At 38.9% G+C, this 27,200-nt stretch overlaps 1 protein-coding gene across 6 annotated transcripts in view; it reads right to left on the bottom strand.

Moving 5' to 3' along the window:
- Positions 1–27,200, bottom strand: part of vps13d (vacuolar protein sorting 13 homolog D) — a 130,559-nt gene that overhangs the window by 91,458 nt on the left and 11,901 nt on the right. For 5 of the 6 annotated variants that reach the window (XM_088082700.1, XM_088082699.1, XM_088082702.1 and 2 more), the window contains exons 3-13: positions 26,639–26,716; positions 18,561–18,751; positions 17,937–18,017; positions 9,578–9,694; positions 9,256–9,360; positions 7,325–7,495; positions 3,525–3,625; positions 3,104–3,272; positions 1,984–2,085; positions 1,542–1,731; positions 1,010–1,192 (exon numbers count right to left, since the gene is read on the bottom strand). In XM_088082700.1, the coding sequence (XP_087938826.1) occupies positions 1,010–1,192; positions 1,542–1,731; positions 1,984–2,085; positions 3,104–3,272; positions 3,525–3,625; positions 7,325–7,495; positions 9,256–9,360; positions 9,578–9,694; positions 17,937–18,017; positions 18,561–18,751; positions 26,639–26,716 (1,488 nt within the window). The remainder of the gene's footprint in view (positions 1–1,009; positions 1,193–1,541; positions 1,732–1,983; positions 2,086–3,103; positions 3,273–3,524; positions 3,626–7,324; positions 7,496–9,255; positions 9,361–9,577; positions 9,695–17,936; positions 18,018–18,560; positions 18,752–26,638; positions 26,717–27,200) is intronic. The other variant, XM_088082701.1, reaches the window with a different exon arrangement.

Genomic DNA, 27,200 nt, shown 5'->3' with positions numbered 1-27,200 from the left:
TGCAAAAGCTCATGTCTCTTTCCTGCATTACACTAACTTGGCTTGTTCTCTGGAGCATTTGTGCTCCCTTGTTTTGTAGTTTTCCCAGATCCTGAATTGGATTTGATTGGATTAGATTGAATTGGATAGGATTGAATTGGATTGAATTGGATTGAATTGAATTGAATTGAATTGAATTGAATTGAATTGAATTGAATTGAATTGAATTGAATTGAACTGAATTGATCTGAATTGAACTGAAGTGAACTGAACTGAACTGAACTGAACTGAATGCCAGCATGCTCTGATGGTCAGTGGACATGCTCTTGAATATTACTTTTCTAATCATTTAAAGCTCTGTCTAAACAGTGGCATTCTCACTGGATTGTGAAAGCTATCTCCCTGGCTTATGACAGCAAAGGTCTCCTTCTGCCTCACAGTGTGACAGCATATTTGAGCAGGGGCAGGGCAACATTGTGGGTTTTGAATAAAGGGTTTCTGTGAGCAATATCTGTGCTGTAGCCACTTGATCATCAATTCACACTTTTATTCAGTGCAATAGTTTGGATGTGACCTATGAGTATAATTCTGTCCTCTCTGCTGCGCCTTTGGTGTTCAGAGTGCTGGAGGTTTGACCCAGAGGCTATTCTGCAGGACATGTATGTATGTCCCATAGTATATGTGTTGTACACAGTGAACCAAAATGTTATGATTATAACATGACGGAGAGGAACGAGGTACAACACTTTGTTGCCCCACGATGCAGCTGGCCTAGATGAAGAGTGGCTTTCAAACTGAGAGATGATTGTAATGACAAATATAAATATAAACAGATGTGCAGGTAGGGCCGTAAATATATCACCACATGTCACCTGCCTAAAAAAGGTGTGAATAGAGGCATCTTCAGATGGATCATGAGGGGTGTGATATCACACAGTATCTGTGTTGTACCTTGTCCCTCTCCTTCAGGGAATGTCAGTTATAGTCATTACATTTTGTCTCTATCTGTCCAAACACTGCTCCTGTGTACCTGAGAATTCCAACTGAATGACCCCACTCTCATGCAGCGTGTCCCCCCTCCTGTCCTGGTGGAAGAGTGTGACTCCTCCCTTCTCCAGTAAGAACTCCAGTCGGGCAAACAGGTAATCTCGCCTGGTGAATGTATTCAGGGTGTGAGAATCCTCCAACGGGTCAAACAAGTCCTCTGTCTCTGCTGGAGAAGCATTATATCATTAAGGTCAGCGACCAGAATGCCTCAATATCATAAGGTTTCTTTGTCTGGCACTACAGAAATAAGATTTCAGCTAACTACCAGATTATAATCCGCTAATGTTGGTGGAAATCTTAAAACGCAAAAATCTAGTTTATCATGCAGGAGTCTGCACTTATCCCACCAATTACTGTATCTACTGTAATAGAATATGTAATGCTTATCAAACCAATCGTTTGACTCTAACTCTAACTTAACTCTAACTCTAACTGCTGGAGCTTGTAAACAGGCTAAAGACAGAAACTACATGTTGTCAGCCATTCTCTGGAACAGACATAAGTGGGTGTCTCACCTAGAATGTCCCAGGAGGATGGACTCGGCAGGAGGTCTGTAGGCCTGTCAGGGTCCTGGGAATCTCCATACCAGCCTCCCCAGCCTGGAAACCAAGACTGCAGGTACTGGATCATTCCTGAGCTCCCACTCTTGGGGATGGATGTGGTGGGTAAACAGGGTTGGGGGTCACTGCTGGGCTCTCGCACATTCTGCAAGAACAGACAGAGGAGAAACACACCTTCAAACTATCACATAGACACATCTGGTGGTTCTGTGAAAGTTTGCTGACTGAGCAGTCATTTTTGTGTGAATTCACAAGCAGAAAAACAATTGAAAGCTAAGTGGCTAAGTGTAGTTAGCAGGGGTATAACCTAAGGGCAGAAGGGCCACAAAGATCATTTGTGCATTTTATCTTTAATTTTATACACCACTGAACACATTTCTGAATCACTGAAGCTCACCTCTGCAATCTCTTCCTGCTTTCGAAACCAGTCGTGGACAATTTCTCTGAGACTCTGTAGCTCCTCTAATGTCTGCTCCTCTTCCACTCGCTCCAGCTCACTCTGAGTGAGTAAGACAAATCCAAAATGAAATGGGACATGGGATTCAAAAACTACAAAATATCTATGTGTGACTTTAGAAATACCACCAACTCATCTTTATAAAACAAATATATTCAGATTCATCCCCAGATTAGAAGGGGCATTAAGAGATGGTCAGCCCTGTCTTTAGAGTTAAGATCAAGAATTACAGTGATCAAAATCAAGTGGTATGAAAAAGAGTATTGTGCACAGTGGAAAGATAGGGAGAGGATTTTTTTTTTATTTTGCAGATGAGGGATTATTTTGTGAAGGAGATACAAAACCCCAAACCCTTAAATGGCCTGCTGGGGGTAATGATTCGGACACACAGTGGGACAAAATTGATGATGTGAAAAGTGATTTCGGTGCTTTACCAAAAATTCAAAGAGACTGTAACACCTCCTCCTCTACTATGTACATGAAATGCAAATGGAACAGGGAACTGAACATTAAAATTACAATGGAAAATGGCTTATTATGTGCAAAACACAACACCCAACCACAAAGTCAAAGACATGGGGGAAGTTTAGGTGGAAAAATTAAATCCACCACCTCATTAGACCTCAAATAAAGTGTAAACAAACTGGTTCACAACAATCATGTTGGCGGATACGTGGGTATAGAGAGGCAAACCACACGTGCATTTTCTGGGAATAACATAGGTTACACCACGTCTGTCAAGATATGAATGTTACAATTAAAGGAATTTTAAAGAGGCATTTATACAATGGAGAAAATGACCTGTTTAAGTCAGGTCAAGTCAAGTCAATTTTATTTATAAAGCCTATTATGACAAATCATAAAATGCCTCAGAGGGCTTTACAGCATATGACATCTCTCTGACCTTAGAACCTCACATTGACTAAGATTTGTGGCATTGTTAAGTTGGATCATTTTATGAGTTCTATCAGTGAAATAAAGGGAACATGAGGGGAAATATAACATATCTGTTATATTACTTAAATGTTTGTTGACAAATCATATATCTGTTTTGAAGTACCTCTTCCTGAGGACTCAGTGGGACTCCTTTGAGCCTCCTGAAGTAGAGGCTGGTGTAGGTCTGGGCATCTCGTGCTCGTTGCAGGGCAAAGTCCCAGCTGCCTCGGCGCCTCTGCTCCCTGATTTCACTTAGGTTGGCCTGGATTGCAAACATCCACCACTGTCGGCAGCTGCAGTGGCAAACAATGTTAGAGGCTCATATCCCAGGATTCAAGGCATTATGACACAATGAAACAAAGTGTAGTGAGTGGCTAGTGTAAAAAAACAGACTGCTGGATAATTCTGTTTCACTCTGCTTAGGAGATAGAGTCTGAATCCGTTTTTTGTGTCCACAGAAGTATGTTAATGTAAGAAAATCACTGACTGTTTGCTCCCACTATTAAAAAAAAAAAGAAAAAAAAAAAACTTAAGTGTGAACTTACTTCCCAGAAATTGGCTCTTTTGGTCTCCACTTTCGGTAAAGCATCTCTCTCTCCCGACGGTCCAGCTCTTTAAGGAATGCCATGATCTGCTGGTATTGAACCTACGAGAGAGCAAAAACACATTCATTCACTGCTCTATGTGCCTGCTCCTGTTACATAAACTAATTAGTGACACTTGAGCAATATTTACTCTAAATATAGTGCCAATAATGATAGCAAAGCTCAACCTCAAGTGTAATATTGTGATTATAAAACAGACTACAACAAAATAAAAGACACTCAAAATGATTTCATAGGAGGAGGTCAGGCTCCATCCTATCTGTCGCAGCTCATAGCTTCTTACCAACCCTCAAGATCACTGCGCTCTGAAAACGCTGGGTTACGTGTGGTTCCCAAAGTCTCCAAAAGTAGGATGGAAACCAGAGCCTTTAGCTACCATGCTCCTCTTTTATGGAACCATCATCCAGTTTTGGTCAGGGCTATAATTAGGGCTAGCCCCTAGTTAGGCTGACATAGATTTAATCTGCCAAGAGACTTTCTATGATACACTGAGCTCCTTTATCCTTCTCTTGCTCCCTCCATCTGAAAAGGCTCATGTCTGTCTACTGAATTACACTAACTCCATTGCCTCTCTGGAGCATTCCTGCTTCCTTGTTCCCTAGTTTTCCCGGATCCTGGCTGCAATCTTGGCTGCGCCTGATCATGGTGATAGCTGTGCTGGTGCTGTGACCCTGCCTTTGGTTGTGCTTGTGCTGTGGCTGCACTGATACTGTACCCCCGGCTCGCCCTGATCGTGGTTTTGGTTACTTCAGTAGGCTCAAAGGAGTCCCACTGAGTCCTCAGGAAGGGGTACTACAAAACACATATATGATTTGTCAACAAACATTTAAGTAATATAAAAAATATCTTATATTATCCCTCATGTTCCCTTTATTTTACTGACAGAACTCATAAAATGATCCGACTTAACAATGCCAAAAATCTTAGTCAATGTGAGGTTCTAAAGTCAGAGGGATGTCATATACTGTAAAGCCCTCTGAGGAAAACCGTATTTTGTGAAAATGGGCTTTATAAATCAAATCGACTTGACTTGTGGAATAATTCACTCACAAAATACAACAGGTTTTGCTAATCTTATGTCTGTTTCCTTTATAAAGCATGGTGTCTAATGTCCATGGTGACTAATAACTGAAAACCATCAAACACGTCAGGGGACTCATATGTAATACTAGTCCAGCAATCAGACCGACCCTTTGTAACAAGCAAGCCACACAGAAGATTTCTAGTCCCTGTTGAGTCAGCGGGTTTTCCCAAACTGAATGAAAAGCACACACATTAACACATAACTGCTTTGGTAGCTCAGTCTTGTTTTAGCTAAGATATCTGCTGTAAGCAAATCATTTTTCCACGGACAGATTTAGCTACTATGTTGGCTAACGTCTCATGTAGGCTATTTTTATAGATTATCACTGTGTCAACAACTCATCACAGCACAGCTGTTGTGATCCAAATATTTCCAACAACACTTGACTCCAGAGTGTTGTTAAATCCAAAAGTCAACATTTATTGAAAAAAAGATGTATGCATCTGTGCCAAACTAAACAATATATTTTATTTAATGAAATATTTTGCCCAATTTCATATTTGTCATTTAGTCTTTCAAAAACAACACACAACTGTTTCCTCTCAGGCTTACCCCACACTTGGGAAGCGCCCACATCATTAATGGGGCTGTCTAGCACCAGTCTAACAGCACTTTTATTGATATATTTTGAACAAAAATAAAACTACCTGATCCATCTTGTATCATTACTGTAGCCTCCTGGTTTTTGATTCAGCTCTGGGAGTTACAACATTGCAGTGGAAGTGGCGCAATAATAATTTTAGTGATGAGCTAGGTGTGCTGCCATGCTGATTTGATCATTCCTTTTTTGAAGATTATTTTTTTTAGAGTGAAAGGGGGAAGAGAGAGAGGAGATGACAAGCAGCAAAGGGTCAGACTCAAACCTGTGGATGCTGCAGCAGGCATGTAGCCTTTGTACATGGGCACCTGCTTTACCAGGTGAGGCGCCTCATCTGATCATACTCTAAGTGTCTTGTTCATCAGTCACATTGTCTGGTTGAATCTACTTGTTGTATAATTGGCAAACAAAACACAGATGGTTTAGAAGAATGTGAAATTAAACTGCCCTGTAAAAACCAGACACTGTAGATATGATCTATGACCAATACAACCACACACTCAAACTCATACATATATTGTTATATCAGGATTTACCAGTCCTTATGTGTGGCATTATTTTTACCATGTGTGTGTGCGTGTGGGTGTGGATGTGTGTGTGTGTGTGTGTGTCATCATTGCATCGGTAGGTGGTTAGGTTCGTAGGTATGTAGGTTGTTGGTAGTGTGTGTTGGTAGTGCACAGATGTGTAGTTGAGATCGAAATGAAGGCCGATTTTGAAGATGGATGAGCAACAGTCGTGGAAGTATAGGGGTAGGAAGTAGGGAAGGGGTCACTGGTCCTACACCCCTGTTCCACATTTACCATAAGTCATGGATCACGATATCCCACCTAGTGTGATCCTATTGGAAGGTGGTCTCCATTTCCGTTTTATTCCTCCCTATTTTTCCTATCCTAGTTATCCATCTGCTCATGTTCAACACTCACCAATAAAGGCCAGTAAAAGACAAAGTGGAGGGGTGAAATCATTTTGACACTGATACTGCTTTCAATCACTGTTTCTCACTGATTAATTTCTATTCTACTCTGCTGGTGTGTTTTTGTACTAAATAATGAGTGTGTTCCCTCACTATACTTATACTGAAATTACATTAAAAGGATTCCTTTAGGGCAGGTATGGACAGTAGAACAAATACAGTGACCAATGACATTGTCACTGTACATATAGGCATGCTGGTATTGTTTTAGGTTAGACTTTAAAATGTGAACTTATCTTTAAAAAAAAGCCTACCAGGAAACAATAGGGTTATACCTTCTCAGCTGCTGGAGGAATTTAAGTGTAAGTATTAGCATGCAACTGACAGCATTTTAAAAAGGCTAAACGGAAAAAACAACTGTATCAAAACAGCTCAACAAAGAGGAAAGTGCTTGGGTCAGCAACAAATTAAAAACAGGAGCAGATGAGAAAATTCACATATGATCAAAAATTGCAATGTGAACCTGTTTCAAAAGTGGTCGAATGACTTGGAACATTAGAAAAGTGCTTGTCCATTTACCTTTTACCAAACATGGGCTCTGCCCGAAAAATTGAAATCTGACACTGAACCTTCAAACAACTGGATTGACTGAGATGTTTGTCTACTGGTTATTTGATTATACAATAATGTCTATAAATAATTAAAACTTTGTACTTCATAATACTTGTAAAGTTTCTGTTTTGTTTTCAACATGGTTGAATATGAGCACAGATTCCAAAGCCAAGTGTCTGGGAATAATTACAATTTGGCTAAATAATGATGAGAAACCTATATATAAGGTGATTAGCTGACTCTGTAAAACGGCCAGCAATGGCCAGAGCTGCCAGGCTGGAACACACAAAAGAAATACACAGATAGCCTACAGTTCAACTGGTTAAAAGTATTAAAGTATAGATTGTTTACCATTTCATTTTGAAACAGATTCTTTTACAGATTAGTTTTACACAGCAATATGTTTGGAGATATAAAATCCACAAAATCTTTTGACCTTTAGAAATTTCAGCGTGGTGACTTGAAACACTCAGAGATTTTAGCGTCATCTTCCATTGCTGCTAGCGAAGGCAAAAGGTGTTAATACAGACCTGTGACAAGCGTAAAGACATGGGCTCCAGCTGAACTTGGCCTTCAATCCGTGGGCTGTGTCGAGATCTCAGAGCCTCCTTGGTTGTGTTCCTTCTGAGCAGCACGGAGGCACACACTGGTTCAAAGATGTACTGATGCTCACGGCTCTGCATACACTGCGTCATCGCATCCTGTACAATTGCAATACAGAATACTCCTGGGCAACTTTATCTCTTGCAGTGCAGATCATTCTAGAGCATGGATCCACAGCTCTTAAAGTACAAGTGGTCCACGAAGCAGCCTCTCTTTTGTCATTTATGATATCATTGATTACTGAAAATCACCAGGCATGGTTAGGCATAACATAATTAAATATGACTAAACTGACTCTTCCGTAATGTTTGAATTTATGTCATATGGGTACATTTATTTCAGTTGGTTGTATTCACAATCACATTCTTTCGTTCACTACCCAAAGCTTATGACCATAGGTCAGAGCTGGGACGATGAACCGGTAAATCAAAAGTTTTGGTTCCTGACTCAGGTCCCTGTTTAACACGACAGACGCCGCACCAAACTACCTATTCATCGCATGCTCCATTTTACACTGACTCGTGAACAAGACCCTGAGATACTTTAACTCCTTTGCTTGGGGCAGTAAGTCTCTCCCAACCCAGGCAATGCAATCCACTGTTTTCCAGTAGAGAACCATGGCCTCAGACTTGAAGGATCTGACTCTCACCCCGATTGCTTCGTGTTCGACTATAAACAGCCAGTGCATTCTCGAGGTCATTGTGTGTTAAAGAAGCACACCATCTGCAAAAAGCAGAGGTGCACTTTTGAGGTCTCCTACTGGACACATGACTTTGAGCCTAGTATGCATACTCAGCTCCCACTAACCTTGTTTCCCGTTTGGTACAAAATGGAGTTGGTTATTTCCACATTTCCATTTTGAAAAGCTGTGGATAGTACCAATAAACACCGTCCCCATTTTTCATCACCTGTCTGTTAGGGTACCTAGTACACTGCTCAGATACTAAGAGGTGGAGCAAGAAACACAGCAGTTTGTTGACTGGTCAAAAGAGAACCGTCTCTCTTGCACAGGTCTGAGTTGTAGCTGGTTTTGAAGCTTATGTTAAGTGTTGTAACTGTGGCAAGATTTTCAAAAATTTGTAAACTATAACTACAAAATGAAAGGATGTCTTCTACCTCTATAGACTGAGGAAAAAATAATTTCTATCTTTGTGCTGGCGGCCAGCAGAAGGTGGAACATTTCCTCATAGTGCTACTCAACGCTTGAGTTGACAATGTGAATCAATCAACAAACCTTAAATGTGACTATTACAATCCTGTCCATTAGTTTTATTGTTTCTCTTCAATGACAAGCACTTTAGTAGGGACTGGATCTTAAGCGTTTAAAAAGTGTACATGAATTTCAATCGTCATACACTCTAATCCTCACTCAGAGAAAAAAAATTGTGGAGTGTCATTTCAATGCGCTCTGACGGCACAAAACTGCCTGACAGGGACTCGGTAATAACCCATTGAGAGAGACTCTCACTCCAGCCTGTTCTTTTTTATTCTAAATATGTCAGGGTGCAACCTGTTACACGGATGATAAACAAGGTGCAGACTTCACCTCTGTATCACCAGTGAAGAAGAAATACAGAGAGAGCTGGACAGATCTGCGAGTGAAAACCAGCCCCTCCTACATTTAAGAGTACTGTCTACGGTAGAAACACTAAACAGATCTGTGGTCCAGGTGCGTGTCTGTAGGGGGGACTTTTGGTTCTAAAGGTACTATAACTAAAGTTTTTGGTGGAAATGGGGTTTCTGGTTTTACAAGGACTGAATAGCTAGTAGCAGCGACCCAGTACCAAACTAAAACTAAGCTCACACACTGTCTCCAGTAAGCTGACTCGTAACAGCTAAGGGTCACTAAGTGTCTGACCTGGATCTGATTGGCAGGCAGCTTTCCCAGCATTTCACACTCTGTATCCCAGTAGACACTGAAGTCTTGAATCTCCAGTTGCTTTTGTCGGAGAAGCTTCTGAACCTGCAACAACAAAGGAAATCCTATGATCTTCAATTGTTAAAACCTGTGGTAAACCTGTATTAACTACAATATAAAGATCACATTGACTTCCAGATCTTATAAACATAAGTGACAAAGTTATCAAAAAAATAAATAAAATTTTCTTTATCCGCTAAAAGCCTACATGAAAAAGAAATTAAGTGTGATTTCACATTATTACTTTTGAGTGAACACTTACCGCCTCTCTGGATGGGTTCTGAGCTGCAACGTTGTTGATGCAAACCCCAAAGGAAAAGGGTTTTTCCGGGCTGGAGAAGTCATCCTCAAATCTAAGATGCACATCTTGGATCTTCAACTACAAATAAGCCAGAAAAGTTACCAACCAAAGTTAAGTCTGTAGCTCAACAATAACAAGTGCCTGGCCTTGGGTCAGGCTGGCTGCAGTGTTGGAAAGAATTACTGTGCTGTTATTTGAAGGCATTTACCTCTTCAAGTATTATTTTTCAAAGTGTTCGTATGGGTTCAAATCATGCCTATGCTGTTGTACAGTATCATAAACACTCAGTTGCCCTGTTATTGGGTACACCTTGATCTAAAGTTTTGTTCATAATTTTTCAAGTCTGTCTTACAACAATAGTCAGATCTATTTGAACACACAGGATTTAATATATTATTACCATTTGGATAAAACTCTAATTGGAATGTGACTTGGTGTGTGCTTGAAAGAGACAAAACAATAAAATAAATAATAATAAATACACAAAAATAAATACTCATCAACATAAAAATACAACAAAAAAATATCTAGCAAGACAAATAAAACATCAGCATGATTATATAGCGACACATAGAACTTACTCTAACATCTTAACTCTAACAAAGGGAAAAAGAATACAAACAATTTTGCGGAACCTTAAGAAACCAGCTACAGTTAACTTGCTGTAATTAGAATTATTCCTTGTGTTTTTAATAACCAGTAAAAGATCCCTTCATAGTACACATCCCATGGGAGACAAATTCTACAGTCCTTGATCCCTCAAAAAATGTATCACAAGAGCAGCAGTCTAAATGAATGAAATCAAGTGGATGTCTTTCTAAGTTACAAACTTTTTAATGTGAATTTTGTAAGACGAAGTGTACTATGAGATTGTTTTTCGGATAAGCAACTTGCATTACATCCAACAGTGGGAGTGATTTTTTTTTTTTTTTGTCCAATGCAATGCACTCTGGTAGTTGTAGGTTTTCTACCCCTTGAGCAAAAGCAAATGCCACAGCCCTTTCTTTCTGTTTTCTCTGGCCATGTAGCACCAACCTCAACAATCTAGTTGTATCGACCAGGGTCCGACTGAGCCTGGGAGTCCCCAAGCCCAGCCTGAGGACACAATACGACTGAGTGGTGTTCTCAAGTCCTGACCTTCAAGACAGATACACAGTGGAGGTGAAAAATGGCTTTCAAACTGCTGGATGTGGGAGAGGAGCCCAGTATCATGGAAGGGCATTTGTCACTGCAAACATGGGAAGCAAAAAGAATATGTGTGCCTGTGATTGAGAGAATCAGAATCTCCCCAAGTCCAGGTATCCAGAGGTCGTGGCAGCACATGGAAAAATGGAGGAAACGCACTAAAATTCAATCACAAGCAGACAGCGCAAGACCACAACATTCATTCCTCCATTGTAACCACTTGTCCTCTTAAGGATCACAGGAGGCTGGAGCCTGTCCTCATCTGTCATTGGGCAAGAGACAGGGTACACCCTCGACAGGTCAGACCATCACAGGGTTAACACATATAGATGCTCTAGAATTTGAGTGGAACATGGAAGCGAAAGAAGCTGTCCTAACTCTCTTAAAACATCAAATGAATCTACAAGAAAAGCTGATGGAAGTGGAAGGACACAGAAGACGCTGTAATGTGCGAATTTATAATGTGGCTGAACAGGACAATGAATCTGTGCCAGAATTGGTGGATGGACTTTTACGCCGGGAACTCACATTACCGGAGGGAACTGAACTACACATACAACAGGCACACAGAAGCCTCGGAAAGAAACAACTACCGGGGGCAACTCCAAGATCCATAGTGGTCAATTTTCTGAAATATGAGACCAAAGAAAACATTCTGGCTAAAGCATGGAAAAAGAAAATAAAAGTTGATGGGAGACAGACATTTTTTGACCATGACTATCCCAACGATTTATGTTTCCCTATCACCATAAGGAAACATAAATCCTACACTGAGATTAAGAAGACTCGGAAAGATAAAAACATTGGCTTCCAGACGCCACTGAGCAGAATAAGAATTCACTGGTCAGATGGGCCCAAGATCTACAACAATGCTGAAGATGCAGCACGAGACATGAGGAGAAGAGGGCTGGAGATACAGGAGAGGCGTGACAGTGGACCCTCCCTGGAGGAGAGAATCCGGAGCGCATCACCATGGCACCACGTCGGAGAGAGGCAGGGGACAAACGTGGAAGATGCTGCTTCAGAGGAATTCAGCCAAGACATAGGAAACCGAGCAAAAGAAAAGCTGCAAGAGTTTAAAAGATAAATAAACAAGGGAGAAAAGGTCAATGGAGATCTGGATGCAAGGAGGGAGGGGGGGTGGATCCCCAGGAAATCAAGAGGAATTAACTTTCCTGTTTTTAAGTTAAAATCTGTACAGAAGTTGGATGAGTAATCAGAGTCATTACATCTGGAAAAAGAAGTTATTTACAAGGAGATGATTTGATTTATAGTCTTAGGCCCAATTTTTATTTTATTTTATTTTGGTGTCATATATCTCAACTGCCAACCTATGGACTTTTTTTACTACAACGGAAGGGCTTTGTTGGGTTAGACTTATTGTGGGGAGTTTTAAAACCACCCCCCTCCTCCTCAAGTACAAGACTTCTCTATCAAAGGATTACATAAGAATCGACAGGGGACATTAACGAACTATTGTCTGTTGGACTGTCTAGCATGATTGGAGGGGCTCATTTCTGGTCTACTCCAAATCACTTAATATTACAGTGGAGGAGGTTAGAACCATTTCGAGGAATAAAAACAATGCAATGTAATGCAATACAATGGTGGTGTCATTGAATATTAATGTCCAAAAAAATAGGTAAAGTTTTAACTAACAGAAAAGGTATTTGAGGAATATTACAGTAAATTATACACACAATCTACCACTGAAGGGGAAGACGACTTCAAAACAAAATATGATGTTTACTTCAGAAATAACAGTAGAAGAGATAGAAAAGGCAATTAGTCGGGCTAAATCGGGGAAATCACCGGGAGCTGATGGACTGGGGGCCTCCTTCTATAAAACCTTCAACAAGGAGTTAATTCTACTACTATTTGACTCATTACAGGCAGGATTCCTTCCTCATGGAAAGAGGCTATCATCTCTGTTATTCCAAAGGAAGGGAAAAACAAAAAGATTGTTGTAATTATAGACCAATATCGGTCTTAAATGTGGACTACAAACTTTATACCTCCATCATAGCAAAGAGATTAGAGGAATTTATGCAGGATTTGATTGACGAAGATCAGACTGGTTTTTATTAAAGAAAGACAAACACAAGATAACATAAGAAGGTGTTTACATGTCATAGAACATATGCAAAGTACAGGAGAAAGTGCAATTTTTTGTAAGTGTAGATGCAAAAAAGGCTTTTGATAGCGTAAATTGGATATTTCTGTACAAGGTATTTAAAATATTAGATTTAATGAAGAATCTGTGAATTGCATTAGATCAATATATCAGGAACCAATGGCAAGGATAAAAATAAATGGTAAAGTGGGACAAGACTGGGATGTTGCCTTTCACCCAGTCTCTTCGCATTGTTTATTGAACCCTTAGCTCAGATGATTAGGCAGAAAGAGGAAGTAAGAGGGGTGAAGATAGAAGGGGGGGAACATAAGATAGGGTTATTCGCGGATGATATTTTAATCTTTTTGGAACAACCTAATGATAGCTTTCCAAAATTAATGAGATTATTAGAGAATTATGGAAGATACTCGGGATACAAAATTAATGTCACAAAAACACAGTTTTTGTCAAGAAATTACTCTCCATTACAAGAGACGAGGGAGACATACAAGCTCATGTGGAACGAAAATTATATAAATACATATATATATAATATATATATAAATATCAGAAAAAGAATAGATAAGTTATATGATGCAAATTACACGAAAATAAATCAAGAAATAAGAGAAGATTTGGAGAGATTGTCACTTATTAGTTTGGATTTCAGCTCAAAGATAGAGATAATTAAGGTAAATATTTTACCAGGGCTTTTATACCCTGTTTCAGTCCCTTCCAGTCTTGATCCCACAAAAACAATTTATAGAATGGGATAAGTGGATGTCGGGGTTTATATGGGGAGGAAAGAAACCCAGGATCAGATACAAAACTCTGCAGCTCCCTAAAGATAAAGGAGGTCTGGCTTTACCAAGCCTCAAGGAATATTTTTATGTTGCACAGATCAGACCTTTGATATATTGGTGCAAGGACGGATATATTGCGAGATGGAAAAGTTTAGAAATGGGGACGAAGGACATAGAAGTATGAAATTTAATAACACACAAAAGATTATTGGGCAAATTAGGTAATCAATTAGATCTAATAACTAAAACTACAATCTGAATATGGAACGCAGTAGTTGAAAGATACAAACTGGAAAAAGAAAAGATTTTTTTAACCTTAATTATATAAGTAAGAGTTGGCATGGGCCTGATTAACCAAAGTGGGAGGCTTTGTCACCAAAAGAAACTGTGCTGACAGTTGGAGAATGCCAGGATGCACTCAGAGACCTCTTTTTTTCAGCTCAAGAAGGAATAACTATCCCAAACACTACCCTCAACAGGTTAGTAGTGTACAAAGAAGGAAACACTGGGCTCTTAATGTGTGGAGGCAGAATCCAAATGTTTAGTGAGGACAAGACAGTGTCAAGTGGAGTGCCAATCTTACCGTGTGAAGCATGGTTGTCGATACTGCTGGCACATGAAGCTCACAAAGCAAACCATGAAGGCATTTCTGGAACTCTCCTCAGAATGAGGAAAAATGACTGGGTAATCAAAGGTCGAAGACTTGCCAAGAAAGTTGTGAACAAGTGTGTTATCTGCAGGAAAGCAAGAACTAAGCAATGACAATAAATCATGAGTGACCTTCCACCTTAACGCGCATGCCCTGTTGCTCCATTTCAATTCACATCTGTTGATCTGTCCGGACCTTATGAGGTGAGGGATGAGGTGAAAAAGAGAGTCAAACTCAAAGTCTGGGGAGTAGTATTCTGCTGAATGGCTTCAAGAGCCATTTAAACTGATGTTGTTAGTGACCAGTCATCCAAAGCTTTTCTTCTAGCCTACAAAAGATTCACATCACTGAGATGACACCCCCAAAAACTGTCAGATCCCAGCACAAATTTTGTGGGAGCAAGACCTGCTCTTGAGGAGTTTCTTAAGTTTCTGCACAAACTCAAAAAATCTGACCTTGAAGTGGAAGCTACTAAACTTGGGACCAAATGGTCTTGGAAAATCCATCCAGCAGACTCTCCACAAAGAAAGCGGAGGCTGCTGTCAAAATAGTAAAACGGGCCCTAAGTAACCTCGGAGAGATAGAGCCTTGACTCGGCGGGAGTTCCAAACATTTCTATTTATGGCAGCCAACCTAGCAAATGAGAGACCCATAGATGCAAGAATGCAAAGCCAAGAAGACTGTGTCGAGAACATCAGTCCCAACACTCCCAGGCGACTTCCACTTTGAAGGCTACCCTTACTAGAGACTCAAAATCATTCAGGCAGAGGTCAGCAAGTTTTGGAAGAAATGGTGCCAATTCGCTGGTCCAAACCTCTTCATCAGGAAAAAGTGGCACACAAAGGAGCGAAATGTTTAGCTTGCTGACCAAAATGCTTTGAGGGGACAATACAAGCTGGCCCGGGTTGTAAGTGTCAACAAGGATGGAGGAGGAATTGTGAGAGATGTTCATCTGAATGACTTTTGACAGCTACCCAGTACCAACCATCAAAGCAATCAAAGAGCAGGAACCTGACGTCAACAAAAGTGGAACCAAAAGACTTCCAATGAAAATTTCTTCCACAGTTGTGTTTCCCTGGTTGTTCTTCTTCCTATAGAGGAGCAGCTGAAAGCCTGAAATTGTTATGACCTCCTCGGGTTCAGTAACCAGGAGGTCAAGTGGAAGGTGTCAAGTTAAATCCAGAGAATGATTAATATATATATACACACACATATGTGTGTGTGTGTTTGTGTGTGTGTTGGTTTTTGTTAAAATATATACTAATAATACTAATTAGTTATTAATTCTGAGATGGTTTGTTGGGGCTCAAGTTTAAATGAGGTTACCTATTGACGCTTACCTGGTAGGTCTGGAGGTGCTGTGTTGTGAAATGAGTCGGACACCGGAGGGCAGCGCTGTTTAATCTAAGGGAGTTTGCTGCTGCAGGTATGTCCAGTTGAACCAGCTGTGCTGATACGGCAATTTAATTATGTGACCAGGTAGCAGTTTTTTCTTTTGTTGTGTGCGATCGCTGAAGTGTGGATGAGAATGGACCTTCAGAAAGTCAATTAAAAGACAAGCCCAGAGACACCACTGGTATGTTACAATTGATTGACTGTTTGATTTTGTTCAATTGTGGCATTTTCTGTGAAGTTTGGTGATATATTTGATTATGTGAGACACTAAGTATCATCTTTTGAGTGCCTTAAGCAGTAGAGGTTAGTATTTGAAAGCTTTGATTGAAGTGTGGCATGACGCTTTATTGCTTGTTTAGCGTCTTTATCGTTTATTTAGCGCAGGTTGAAAGCTACCATAAACTTCCATTCTGCTATGGGTTTTTATTTATTTAATGCTAAGATAGATAATGATGCAGTTAATGGAAGTTTATTTTGCAGTCTAGCTATGTTAAGAATTACGAGTAATTTATTAAATTAATTTATGTGCATCTTTTGTACTTAAATGCAAAGAGAGAAATACTGATGCAATTTCTGTTTTGAATTATTAGTATTAAAACTAGGTTGCATGATTTGATAAATATTAAATTATTCAAACAATTATAAATATAATAAGTTAAACTTCTGATATCATAATAAGTAATTATATATATTGAATGTTAAAAATATTGTTAAATGTATATTATGTGTGTTGTTGCATATATGATAAATTTAATATTTGAATATTTAAAAACTAATGTGTTGCATTCATAGTTAAATATGTGTATAGATACATTTTAATTAATTATAAGCAATATTAATAAATGTAGTCCTGATTGCATTATTAAATGCTAAATATATGTAATAAAAATAGATAGTTGATAATTGTTTGAAAGTCACTTAGATTAATCTAATTTTCCCAGATTTTCCTACATTCATCTATAATTCTAATTTATCTTCTTTTGAACATATATTCAAGAGTTTAATTAATTTACTTTCTGGGGGTCGATTCTCATCTGCTCTCCAGGGATCACACACAACAAAAGAAAAAACTGCTACCTGGTCACCTAATTAAATTGCCGTGTCAGCACAGCTGGTTCAACCGGACATACCTGCAGTGGTACTCTCCTTTAGTTTAAACAGCGCTACCCTCCAGTGTCCGACTCATTTCACAACACAATGACTCCAAAACCAACAGGTAAGAATTAATAGGTAATAGGTAACCTCATTTAAACTTGAGCCCCAACAAACCATCTCAGAATTAATAAGACTAATTATTAGTATTAATTAATTATATAATACTATTAATATTAATATGTGTGTGTGTGTGTGTGTGTGTGTGTGTGTGTGTGTGGATGTGTGTATGTATATTAATCAGTCCAATGTCCTGCCATCTGTCTGTGGCAATTAATGCCCTTACTGGTTCAATTTTTGCATGACATTCTTATATTTTATGTCCTGTACGATATCCACCCATCATTCTTAATCCCATGCACATCTCACACTAGAGATACCACTGATGTAAACACAAAATGCATTTGCTGTTTTGTCAGTTTTGCTAATCATATGCCTTTGCTTATTGAAACACAAGTCTTACTTTTTGTCTGCCCTTTTAAGTCAATTTGTGACAAGTGTAATACAACAGCTCTGCAATAAAACATACTTTCATGAAGGTTAGAATCTTCAGCTTGTGTTCAAACTGTTTCCGGGAGGACAGAGACTGTTCAGGCTTGCCTCTATTGCACATCTGTCCGTCCTGGAAGAAAGATCCCTCCTCAGTGGCTCTTCCTGAGGTTTCTACCTTTTTTCCCTCTCTTATAATGTTTTTTTGTGGGGACTTTTTCCTTGGTCGATGTAAGGTGCCAAGGACAGAGGAATGTCGTATGCTGTAAAGCCCTCTGAGGCAAACTGTGATTTGTGATAATGGGCTTTATAAATAAAATTGACTTGACATGACTTTAGAGGATGTACTTTGGTGTTTAATTGTACTATGTTATACTGATAGCTGTCTCTAATATTAAGTCTACCTAGTGATTACAAAAATGGAATGGACATCTTAGTATATAAATAACAAGGGGTATTGTTTGAACTGATGCAGAATACTCTTGTTGTTTATGATACAGTCCCAGGTCTAGTATCTAATGTTGGAAGGCTTACCTCAATGTTTTCCACAATCCTGGTGACCACTGAGGCTGTGACAGAGTACCAGTAAGACTCTCCTCTCTGTTCACACTCACTCTGGAAGAACCAATCACATTCCAAAATATAATACATACATACATGCTGTCAACAACAACTACAAAGAACTAGAATATAAGACAATGAACAAGGTACAAGAGGCAGCAAACATTAGAACAAGAAGGCCAAGCTACATATTTTAATTCCATGATTCAATTTCGATAAGTCTGGCCATTTTCTTTAGTGGTAATTAGGGACTCTTATTTGCATCTGATGGTTTTGACATGTAAAGCCTCTCTGCTGCTACGAAGACAATCTGACACCAGTACTCTCTGTATCAGATTTGAAATCACAGTGAGAATACCAGAAATTACCATTTGGAAACATAACCTCAATTGTGTTGACATGAAGCACAAAAAAAGTATAAGCTGCACAAATGTGTAGCTACCTCAGTGTCACTCTAACACTGTAATACTCATTAGAAATCAGGAACCTTAATTGCTGAGGGATGAAAATGAGGAAGGACTTTATTATTTTCGTATCCCTACCAGTAGTGGGACAAACAAAGAGCACATTAAATATATATGGTGTTGATCCACCTACTTTAAATTTGTCTTCCAGAGCTTTAAGGAGGCGTGTTTTGCGCTCTCTCTCTTCCTCGTTCTCCTTCTCTTCATCATATTCCTGCAGCTGGGCAGGTCCAATGATTAGGTTAAGCTGGGACATGGAGATGACCCATGGGTCACTGTGAGGCCGGTAGAAAGGGATCTGAAGAGTAATCTTTCCAATGAAGCCTGGTGAAAGACAACAATGCATACATCACATAGAAGGAAGCACCCTGAATGTTGGCCATTTATATTGAAACAAGAACCAATTCAGATATCTCTGATCCAAATAAGAGTGTGTTTCTGAACCTTTCACAAATGTTTTTAATCACTTCTTTTTATAATGTGCTGGAAGTGTTGTACTGACATTTAAACAGCAGCCTATTTAACATGCCCCTTGTCACACACTGCACACACTGCAAGTGCTACTGAACAAATATAATATAAATTGTATTTGTGTGTAAAATTGGCAGAGTGCCTCTTTTACAAAGTATCTAAATAAGCAATCTACTCATTATGAGTACTAGTTCACCAGTGACAACAGCTAAATGTCTCCTGTCAATCAGATGAAGCATTTTAAAGTATAGGAAAACAGCTATGCTTTGTCGGAGACTTACAATTTTGACAGCCTACATTGAGGGAGTATCCCATTAATATACTACTCCCTCCTTATATACAAAAACAATAATAGTAAAAAAAAAATTTTTTTTAAGTTTTTCCACAATATTCACGATCATAGAAATTTAGTCTGGTGGTATATACTTTAATTTCACTCACAGGTCTTTGCAGCATCCTGTATTCCCATTCCTTTTTTAATGGTTTATGTTGATTGTTGTGGCAAAATCTGTTTAAACATTTTCTCGCCTCCATAGATATAAAGAATTAGAGAGGAGTGAATAAAAATGTTGATACATTCATCTGAGTTAACTTTAATTGTCAACATGTGCTCAGAGCAATAAACGTCAAGAGATGCAGAACATTTTTTGCAATTTTCTTACCCTGGATTTAGCCTCGCAGGATGCTTTATCTTGCAAGTTTGTTGTCTGAAAGAGGAGCCTGCAGACACTCTTCAGGCCAGTATTAACATTTTCTTTAAAAATACTGGAATGCTGTCAGAATGCTGGACAGCACTCCTTATAGTTAAGATATAAAGATGCTACTACATTATTGAATGAAAGCAAACATAATTTTAAGTGGGGTAAGTCCCTTGACAATACAGCAAAGGTTTAAAGGGGAACACTGCCTAAGCTGAGAATTCCAATATCATATTTCCATATTCCATATTTATGAACATAAGCTACTCTCTCTCAAAGCCAGAAACCAGAGCAGTAAGTCTCAAACCCGTTAAAGTCTGAGCTGCTCCATAGCAAATAAATGGGAGCTGCATTTTGTAAACCAAAAGAATGTTTTCTTTTCTTTTTTTATACCCAAAGTAAGCTTTATTGCAGGCATGTCAAACTGGTCCACAGGGGGGCCGGTGTGGCTGCAGGTTTTTGTGCCAACCAACCAAGAGCACACAGTTTGACCAATCAACTGTCTGAAGACGGAGATCAGTTGATTAAATGAGTCAAGTCTGGTGTGCTGCTACTTGGTTGGAAACAAAACCTGCAGCCACACCGGCCCCCCTGTGGACCAGTTTGACATGCCTGCTTTATTGTGTTGTAGTGTTCTTTGTTCTGATACAGAAAATGTACTCACAACATTCCCCAGGCTGCCCTCAGTGTCATCTACAACATTTTTCCCAATCAACTGTCTGTGGAGCAGGTCCAGACTTTATAACCTATGACATCACAACTTTGAGTTTATCACTCCAGTTTTTTATTTGGGAGAGCATTGATCATTTTCACTCATATGACGGGCTGTTTTAGACCACAGGAATGAAATGCATGAATTCTGAAAATGATTGCTACCCTTAAAATTTCTGTTTTTTCCCAGTGCCTTGTTGAGACTGCGTTGTGTTGCCATTGAGGCCAGCCTCTGCTGCCCTCCACTTTCGGACTCAAGGTTTTTGCAGCGCCTCCCTTGTGCTGGTTACCTTGCATTCATCACTCAGGTTCTGATGGGGACCTTCAGCTTGCTGTTGGCCCAGGCATAACAGCAGGAATTTAATTTTGAATGGGCCTTTAAGTTAGAGTGGTTAACACTATTTACCTGATTTCTAACTGGTAGTTTCACTAAAACAGAAATGACTGATATAATGCTGTAAAGGCCACTAGCACATCTGGTTGATTATGACACTTTCTACATCTTTATCTAAAACATTTCCAATGCTGATATCTTATAATTTACCCGCACATGTTTGTATTTATTACAAGCGGTGAAAATTTAACATAGTATCCTATGTATTGTTTTTCTTTTTTGTTGTGGATTGTGCAGACCAATACAACCATTCAACATAATCAAGCCTTGAACTGTGGTGTCTTTTTGGAGACTTAAAAAACAATTCCAACAATGTATGTCTTCTGTTATTATATATCAGGTTTTCCAGGTTGAGAACAGTGATCTCAGTGCCGCATTTCACACCATTGACCATCAAATCTTACTGCACAGACTGAAATACTTAACTGGCCTCAAAGGAACAGTACTAAGCTGGTTTAAATTATACTTATCAGATCGTTCCCAGTTTGTTCACATCAATGATTAATCCTCTGTGCATACTGAGGTCTGCTTCGGAGTGCCACAAGGCTCTTTGCTTGGACCAATCAATTTTGCTTTATATATGCTTCCCCTGGGCAACATTATTAGAAATCCCTCTTAAATTTCCATTGTTATGCTGATGATATGCAACTCTATCTATCTATAAAACAACATGAAACTGATCAATTATGTAGACTTTAAACATGTCTTAAGGACATAAAACCCTGTATGTGCCATAATTTCTTGATGTTAAATTCAGACAAAACTGAAGTCATTGTTCTTGGCCCAAAACACCCCAGAAACTCCTTTTCTAAGGATATAATTTCACCTCTGAGTTTTATTCAATCAAGAAAATTCTTTTGCCTCCGATATGATACAAAGGAGACATCAAGGACTGCTTTCTTTCACTTATGTAACACCGCAAAAATGAGACCTATCCTGTCCCAAACAGATGCTGTAAAATAAGTACACGTAGGTGTTACTTCTAGGCTGGATTACTGTAACTCCCTATTATTCCGCTGCCCCAACAAATCTCTTAGGTCTCTCCAACTGGTGCAGAATTCTGCTGCATGTGTTCTAACAGGAACCAAGAAAAGAGACCATATTTCTCTTGTTTTAGCTTCTTTGCACTGGCTCTCTGTAAAATCCAGGATTGAATTTAAAATCCTCCTCCTTACTTACAAAGCTCTAAATGGTCAGGCTCCATCCTATCTGTCTCAGCTAAGAGTTCCTTACCAACCCTCAAGATCACTGCACTCTGAAAATGCAGGATTACTTGTGTTCCTAAAAGTCTCCAAAAGATGGGAGCCAGAGCCTTCAGCTGCCACGCTCCTCTTTTATGGAAGAATCTTACAGTTCAGGTCCAGATCAGGGAGGCACACACCGTTTCCACTTTTAAGGGTAGACTTAAGACCTTCCTCTTAAATAACAATACAGCTTATAATTAGGGTTGGCTCAGGTTGCCTGGACCAGCCCCTAGTTATGCTGACATAGGTTTAATCTGCCGGGGGACGTTCTATGATACACTGAGCTCCTTTTTCCTTCTCTTGTTCCCTCCATCTGAAAACTCTCATGTCTGTTTATTGTATTACACAAACTCTGTTTCCTCTCCGGAGCATTCCTGCTCCCTTTTTTCTTAGTTTTCCTGGATCCTGGCTGCAATCTTGGCTGTGCCTGATTGTGGTGATAGCTGTGCTGGTGCTGTGACCCTGCCTTTGGTCGTGCTCATGCTTTGGCTGTACTAATACTGTACCCCCTGATCGTGGTCTTGGTTTTGCCATTACTGTGGTCCTGTCTGAAGCTACGCCTGCGTTGTGGGTCCTGATTGCGCAGATGCCATGATCGTGCTTGACGCAACCTTCTACTGCCATTATAGGGTGGTGAAGGGATGACGTATTTCTGTGTTGAAATATGTTGGCAAGCTGTTGGCAGCTATAGGAGAAGTAAGCCTACTCAAAAAAATGTTTTCCTGAGTGGGTTAGGGTTAGGGTTAGGGATTAATAGCACAGAAGTTTCACAGAAGATTCACAGAAGTTGAAGTCAGAGTCCTGCAGGAGAAGAGAGGTTGGCCTATTATCAGCACACTGTGCTTAAATTTACCTAAAGTTTGTTTAAGATGGAGCTATTAATTTTTATATAATTCTGGAAAGTTTGATGAAGCTGTGTCGGTGAACTATGGGGGCAAAAAACTAACCACCAAAAAAAAATATGAAAAAGCAAAATAATCGTTCATTTATCATAATCAAAGTAAAATGTTCAACTAATTGTGGTAGTGGTTTTAGGTATGAGGTTCAGACCTTTACTGGGGGGAAATTTTAGTAACTGGAACTTTAGTTGAATAGGTCTGCCAGTTGGTGTTGCCTGTTACACAGTATATTTGTCATGTTCAATGTCTGACAGAGAATAAATCAAAATAAACCTTATGATATCTTCATATCTAACTCAGGAGTAAAAGTGAACCTTTAAGCTTGACAGAAATAGTGATTTGATGTATATCGTGATATATATTGATATTGACTGTCATGAAAAAAATTATCGTGATAAGGATTTTTTCCATATCGCCCAGCCCTAATCTGTTCCATCTACAGCCACAAAATAGTGCTTAGGCATACAAATGGACAATAAATTAAACTGGCCAGGACTCCCTTGGAAAAGAGATTCTGAAAGGTTTAATAAAACCAAATAAATAAAATAAAATGGAGTAGCCATGTTGCATATCTGTGTGCTTATCTGGGTCAGCCACATCACTTTTTTGGCAGACTCAGCATGTTGGTGTGGGAACTGAGATCATGTCATCATTCCACAACTGCTTGCTGGAAAGCATTATTAGATATGGTAAACGATTTTACAGACTAGTAAAAACTTGGTTTTAACCAATTATTAAAACCATGAAAACCGCAATGAATGAAGAGTGAAAGAACACCCATGTCTTTATAGAACCTATGTGAGAACTGTTGTCAGACATCACACAGAGATCTGCAGGACCCATCAGACATTCTGTTTTCTCATTACAAATTACTGCCTTCAGGTAGCATACAGAGCCAGTAAAAAAAAAAATGCTTTAAGCTTTTTTTTCCTCCCAATGTCTAGAACACTTCTCAAGAATAGATTTATCTTTACTCTGGTAATTCATATGAAAAGTGGCACTGTTGTTCTTAGTTTTATGCATTATGAATTATGATTTTATAGTTTTTTACGACTCTGTCCTTTTGTTTATAATGAGGATGTATTTATATCTTTTATCTCACTCAGCATGCACAAAATTTATATATATTTTTCAGTTTTATGAAATGTAATTGATTACTGTGCCTTTGGTATACCACTTTATAGTCTTGTTGGCCACATATTGTTTTAAGCTGATAGTAGCTATGTGAAGCACTACTGTCCAAGCAAAAATTCCCTTTGATGAGAATAAAGTATATCTTATTTTCCGAATGTTACAGATTATCTCATTGAGTGCTAGCCCTATTATATAATGGAAAGTGGCTTGTGCCAGCTTTTCTGGCCATTTTGAGTCATCTTTCAAGACCCACATAATATTTTGTACAAAAACTCTGAAAACACAGAATAGCTAAAATGAAAGAAGAAACTCTCCTTTTAGTCATGGAAAAAAAGTCTGTTTTCACCTTGTTCCATTCTTGATTTATCTGAAGTTGAATAGAGGCTAGTTTCATCAAAAATTCCACTTTTTTTAGAAAGCTGAGAAAAATGCATTTTTGTGAAAGGGAGTCTGTCAAGCAAAACAGTGATTTGAATGTTATAATTTTGCCTTCAATGACATAAAATACATCTGAAAATTGTATTACAAATTTGTGTATATGAGTTAATATGCAAATTACAGCACAATGCAACAAATTATGGCCCCAGTTCAGAGAGAGAAAACCCACAAAATAGAACCGGAGTCCTATTCCATTATTCCTACCTGCAGTATTCGGGCGACCAGGCCTGCTTTGAACACTTTTTTTCAAAGTAAACCCTTTGGACCCCGCAGGACACTCAGATAAGAGCTTGTAGGGGTGGGAGCCCGAGATCCATGAGAGTTTCTTCCAGGGTCCGCTGGCAAAACTGGCCACTTGACCCTCTCTGTTTTTTGGGGGGAATTTTATGCCAATATTGAATTGATGTAGCTTTGTTGCTGTAATTTCAAATCACCTCTGTACAGATCGGTCTGCTCTCTGATCCCGGCTACTCCACTTCATGTTTTGATCTACCGTCTTTTGTACTACAACTACGAATCCCAGCAGCCCTAAAATTACAAACAGGGAGCGTGAGAATGCCCCCTTGTGCCAGCTGCCGAAAACACACTTTGACATATGTAAACATCAATGGCACTCAAGTGTTGGCTTTTGAATGACGTATATATACGTCAATGGCACTCATTGAGTTAATGGTGGGGAATATGACTACTGGCCCCAAGGGGTCCCTATTTGGAAGGCCACTGATGTTTCATTTTTGTTCAGAATCTTTAAAAAGCTCTACTAAAACCTCCAAGTTCCTTTCATCTCAGTAGTGAAACCATGCAATTTTTTCATGTAGTTGTACCCAGGATTTTTCATTGTGCCTTTTGGCAATGTAACGACTCATTTTAAGCTTTCCCTTTTTTTCCCAAATAAGTGTCAAATGCAGATTAAAATCTCCTGCTGACACTAAAAACATTTTGCCCACTGACAACTTTGGTATAGCATTTTCTTAATAAAAATAAGGAACATTTCAAACACTTGTGTATTACACTATACGGACACTGAACAAACACTTTCCTAAAAGGCCACAGGTCACAACAGGCTAAAACCTGAAAAGGATCTTGTATACTATGAAATTCATAAAATGAAATAAATATATATATATTTTTAAAAACTTGCATTGGAACTGTTATAAGTTGTTCAACCTTGGCTATATGCTAATGTAAAAACCAATTGCTTCAGTCATTTTTTTAAAATTCCATGCGACTTTTGCATCTAGAAGAGTTGGGCTCCAGTTTGTTTTTTCCTGGTACCGCGATCAAAACATTTGGGTGAATTGAAAGGGATATGATTTATTTTGCATTTTTTGCAGCCCTAACTGACTCACATGCTAATCTGCTTGTTATGCTAACCTCATCATATGTTGCTAACAACATAGGCGTATGCAATATTAAAATACAAAATTTGATTACGTCTTATGTGCATCAGTGTAGCAAGGATCAGGTGCACCAGTGTGACCAATGAAAATATTAAGTTAGATCTGGCAGATTTCTGGTTGCATGTGTAACACTATGGAGCCCTGTTGTATTTGTCACCCATCTGTAGGATTTTTGTGATCTGGATGAAATGAACTTTTGAGGCCTTTCCACCTGATGATAGACATTTGAAAGCAGACATTTAGTTAAGATTAGTCCGTCAAAATTCAAGACGTTGCAAAACACACCTCACTGTATTTACCAAACATTTTTGGTTCTCCTCTATTTTCTGGTTCAATATAAAACACAATAAATGTACTGTGTCCAGAACTTAAAATGAAACAAGCTGCTGGGTTGATGGTGATGGAGTTAAACTTTATCAATATAATCACACAATACCGGCAAAGTGGGACTTATTAAAATAATGACCTTTGCTTGATGTCAGTGTTTCAGCCACACTGACTATTGACAGTATGGCCCCCTTTACAGTTAGAGATAATATTATATTAAATTAGGAAAGTTTTGGTTGAGATACCTAAGATCCATCAGCTTCCAAAAACAAAAGCACCTTCATTCAAACATACAGCTCCTACACATTAATTTGAGTTAAAGTACATGGACCAATAAAAACAGCTTAATGAGAGCAGTTCAGACTGACTTATACAATAAATGTGCAACCTTTGCCTTCAAGAGAAGAGCTGTCCCCTGTTCTACTTTGGTTATAGTTTTTTTGGTATCTACACTTTAACTTTGCGAGTCACCAGCCATCAGTCAGTGTGTTTTACCTGCTTTAACTTCAAATGGCAGGTCAAACTCGCGGAGGGCATCTTTCCTCAGAGGGAGGTTCTCCAGCTCCACTGCACCTGAAGAACAACAGGAAACACACAAACACCATCTTAAAGCTCTTTTTGGTCTGCCCTACTTGCCTAACTGGTGTTGATGATTGCAATTAAATCAATTAAAGTAATTAAAATGTGTCTACCACTGGTTTTAAATGTCTTAGGAAAGATCCTTAAATAACATACACAGTTGCCAGTTTATTTATTACACCTAGCTAAAACTAATGCAATCTAATACAAAACCTTTATAAAGGTTAAAATGTTCAATTTGTGCTAAAAAGGCTTCACAGAGGTCCTGATTTTAAGCAATATTACACAAGAGTGTGTTTTAACATCATTCGTTGCACAACAGTGAGGCATAAGCATCACTGAAGTGCCACAAACGACAAAGACCACCCTTGAGTTCTATATTGCAATATACAAAATAAAATATATAATCAGAATGTTTTCATGTTGAGGGGCAATTAGCTCTCAAAATTAAAAGCTTTTTGTGACTTTTAACTCAAAT

This window comes from Plectropomus leopardus, chromosome 9 (genome assembly GCF_026936395.1).
Source record: "Plectropomus leopardus strain MGB_pleo_1.0 chromosome 9, ASM2693639v1, whole genome shotgun sequence".
Classification (NCBI taxonomy): Eukaryota; Metazoa; Chordata; class Actinopteri; order Perciformes; family Serranidae; genus Plectropomus; species Plectropomus leopardus.
Note: the sequence above shows the minus strand (reverse complement) of the source record. Positions and strands in the feature narration are given on the sequence as shown.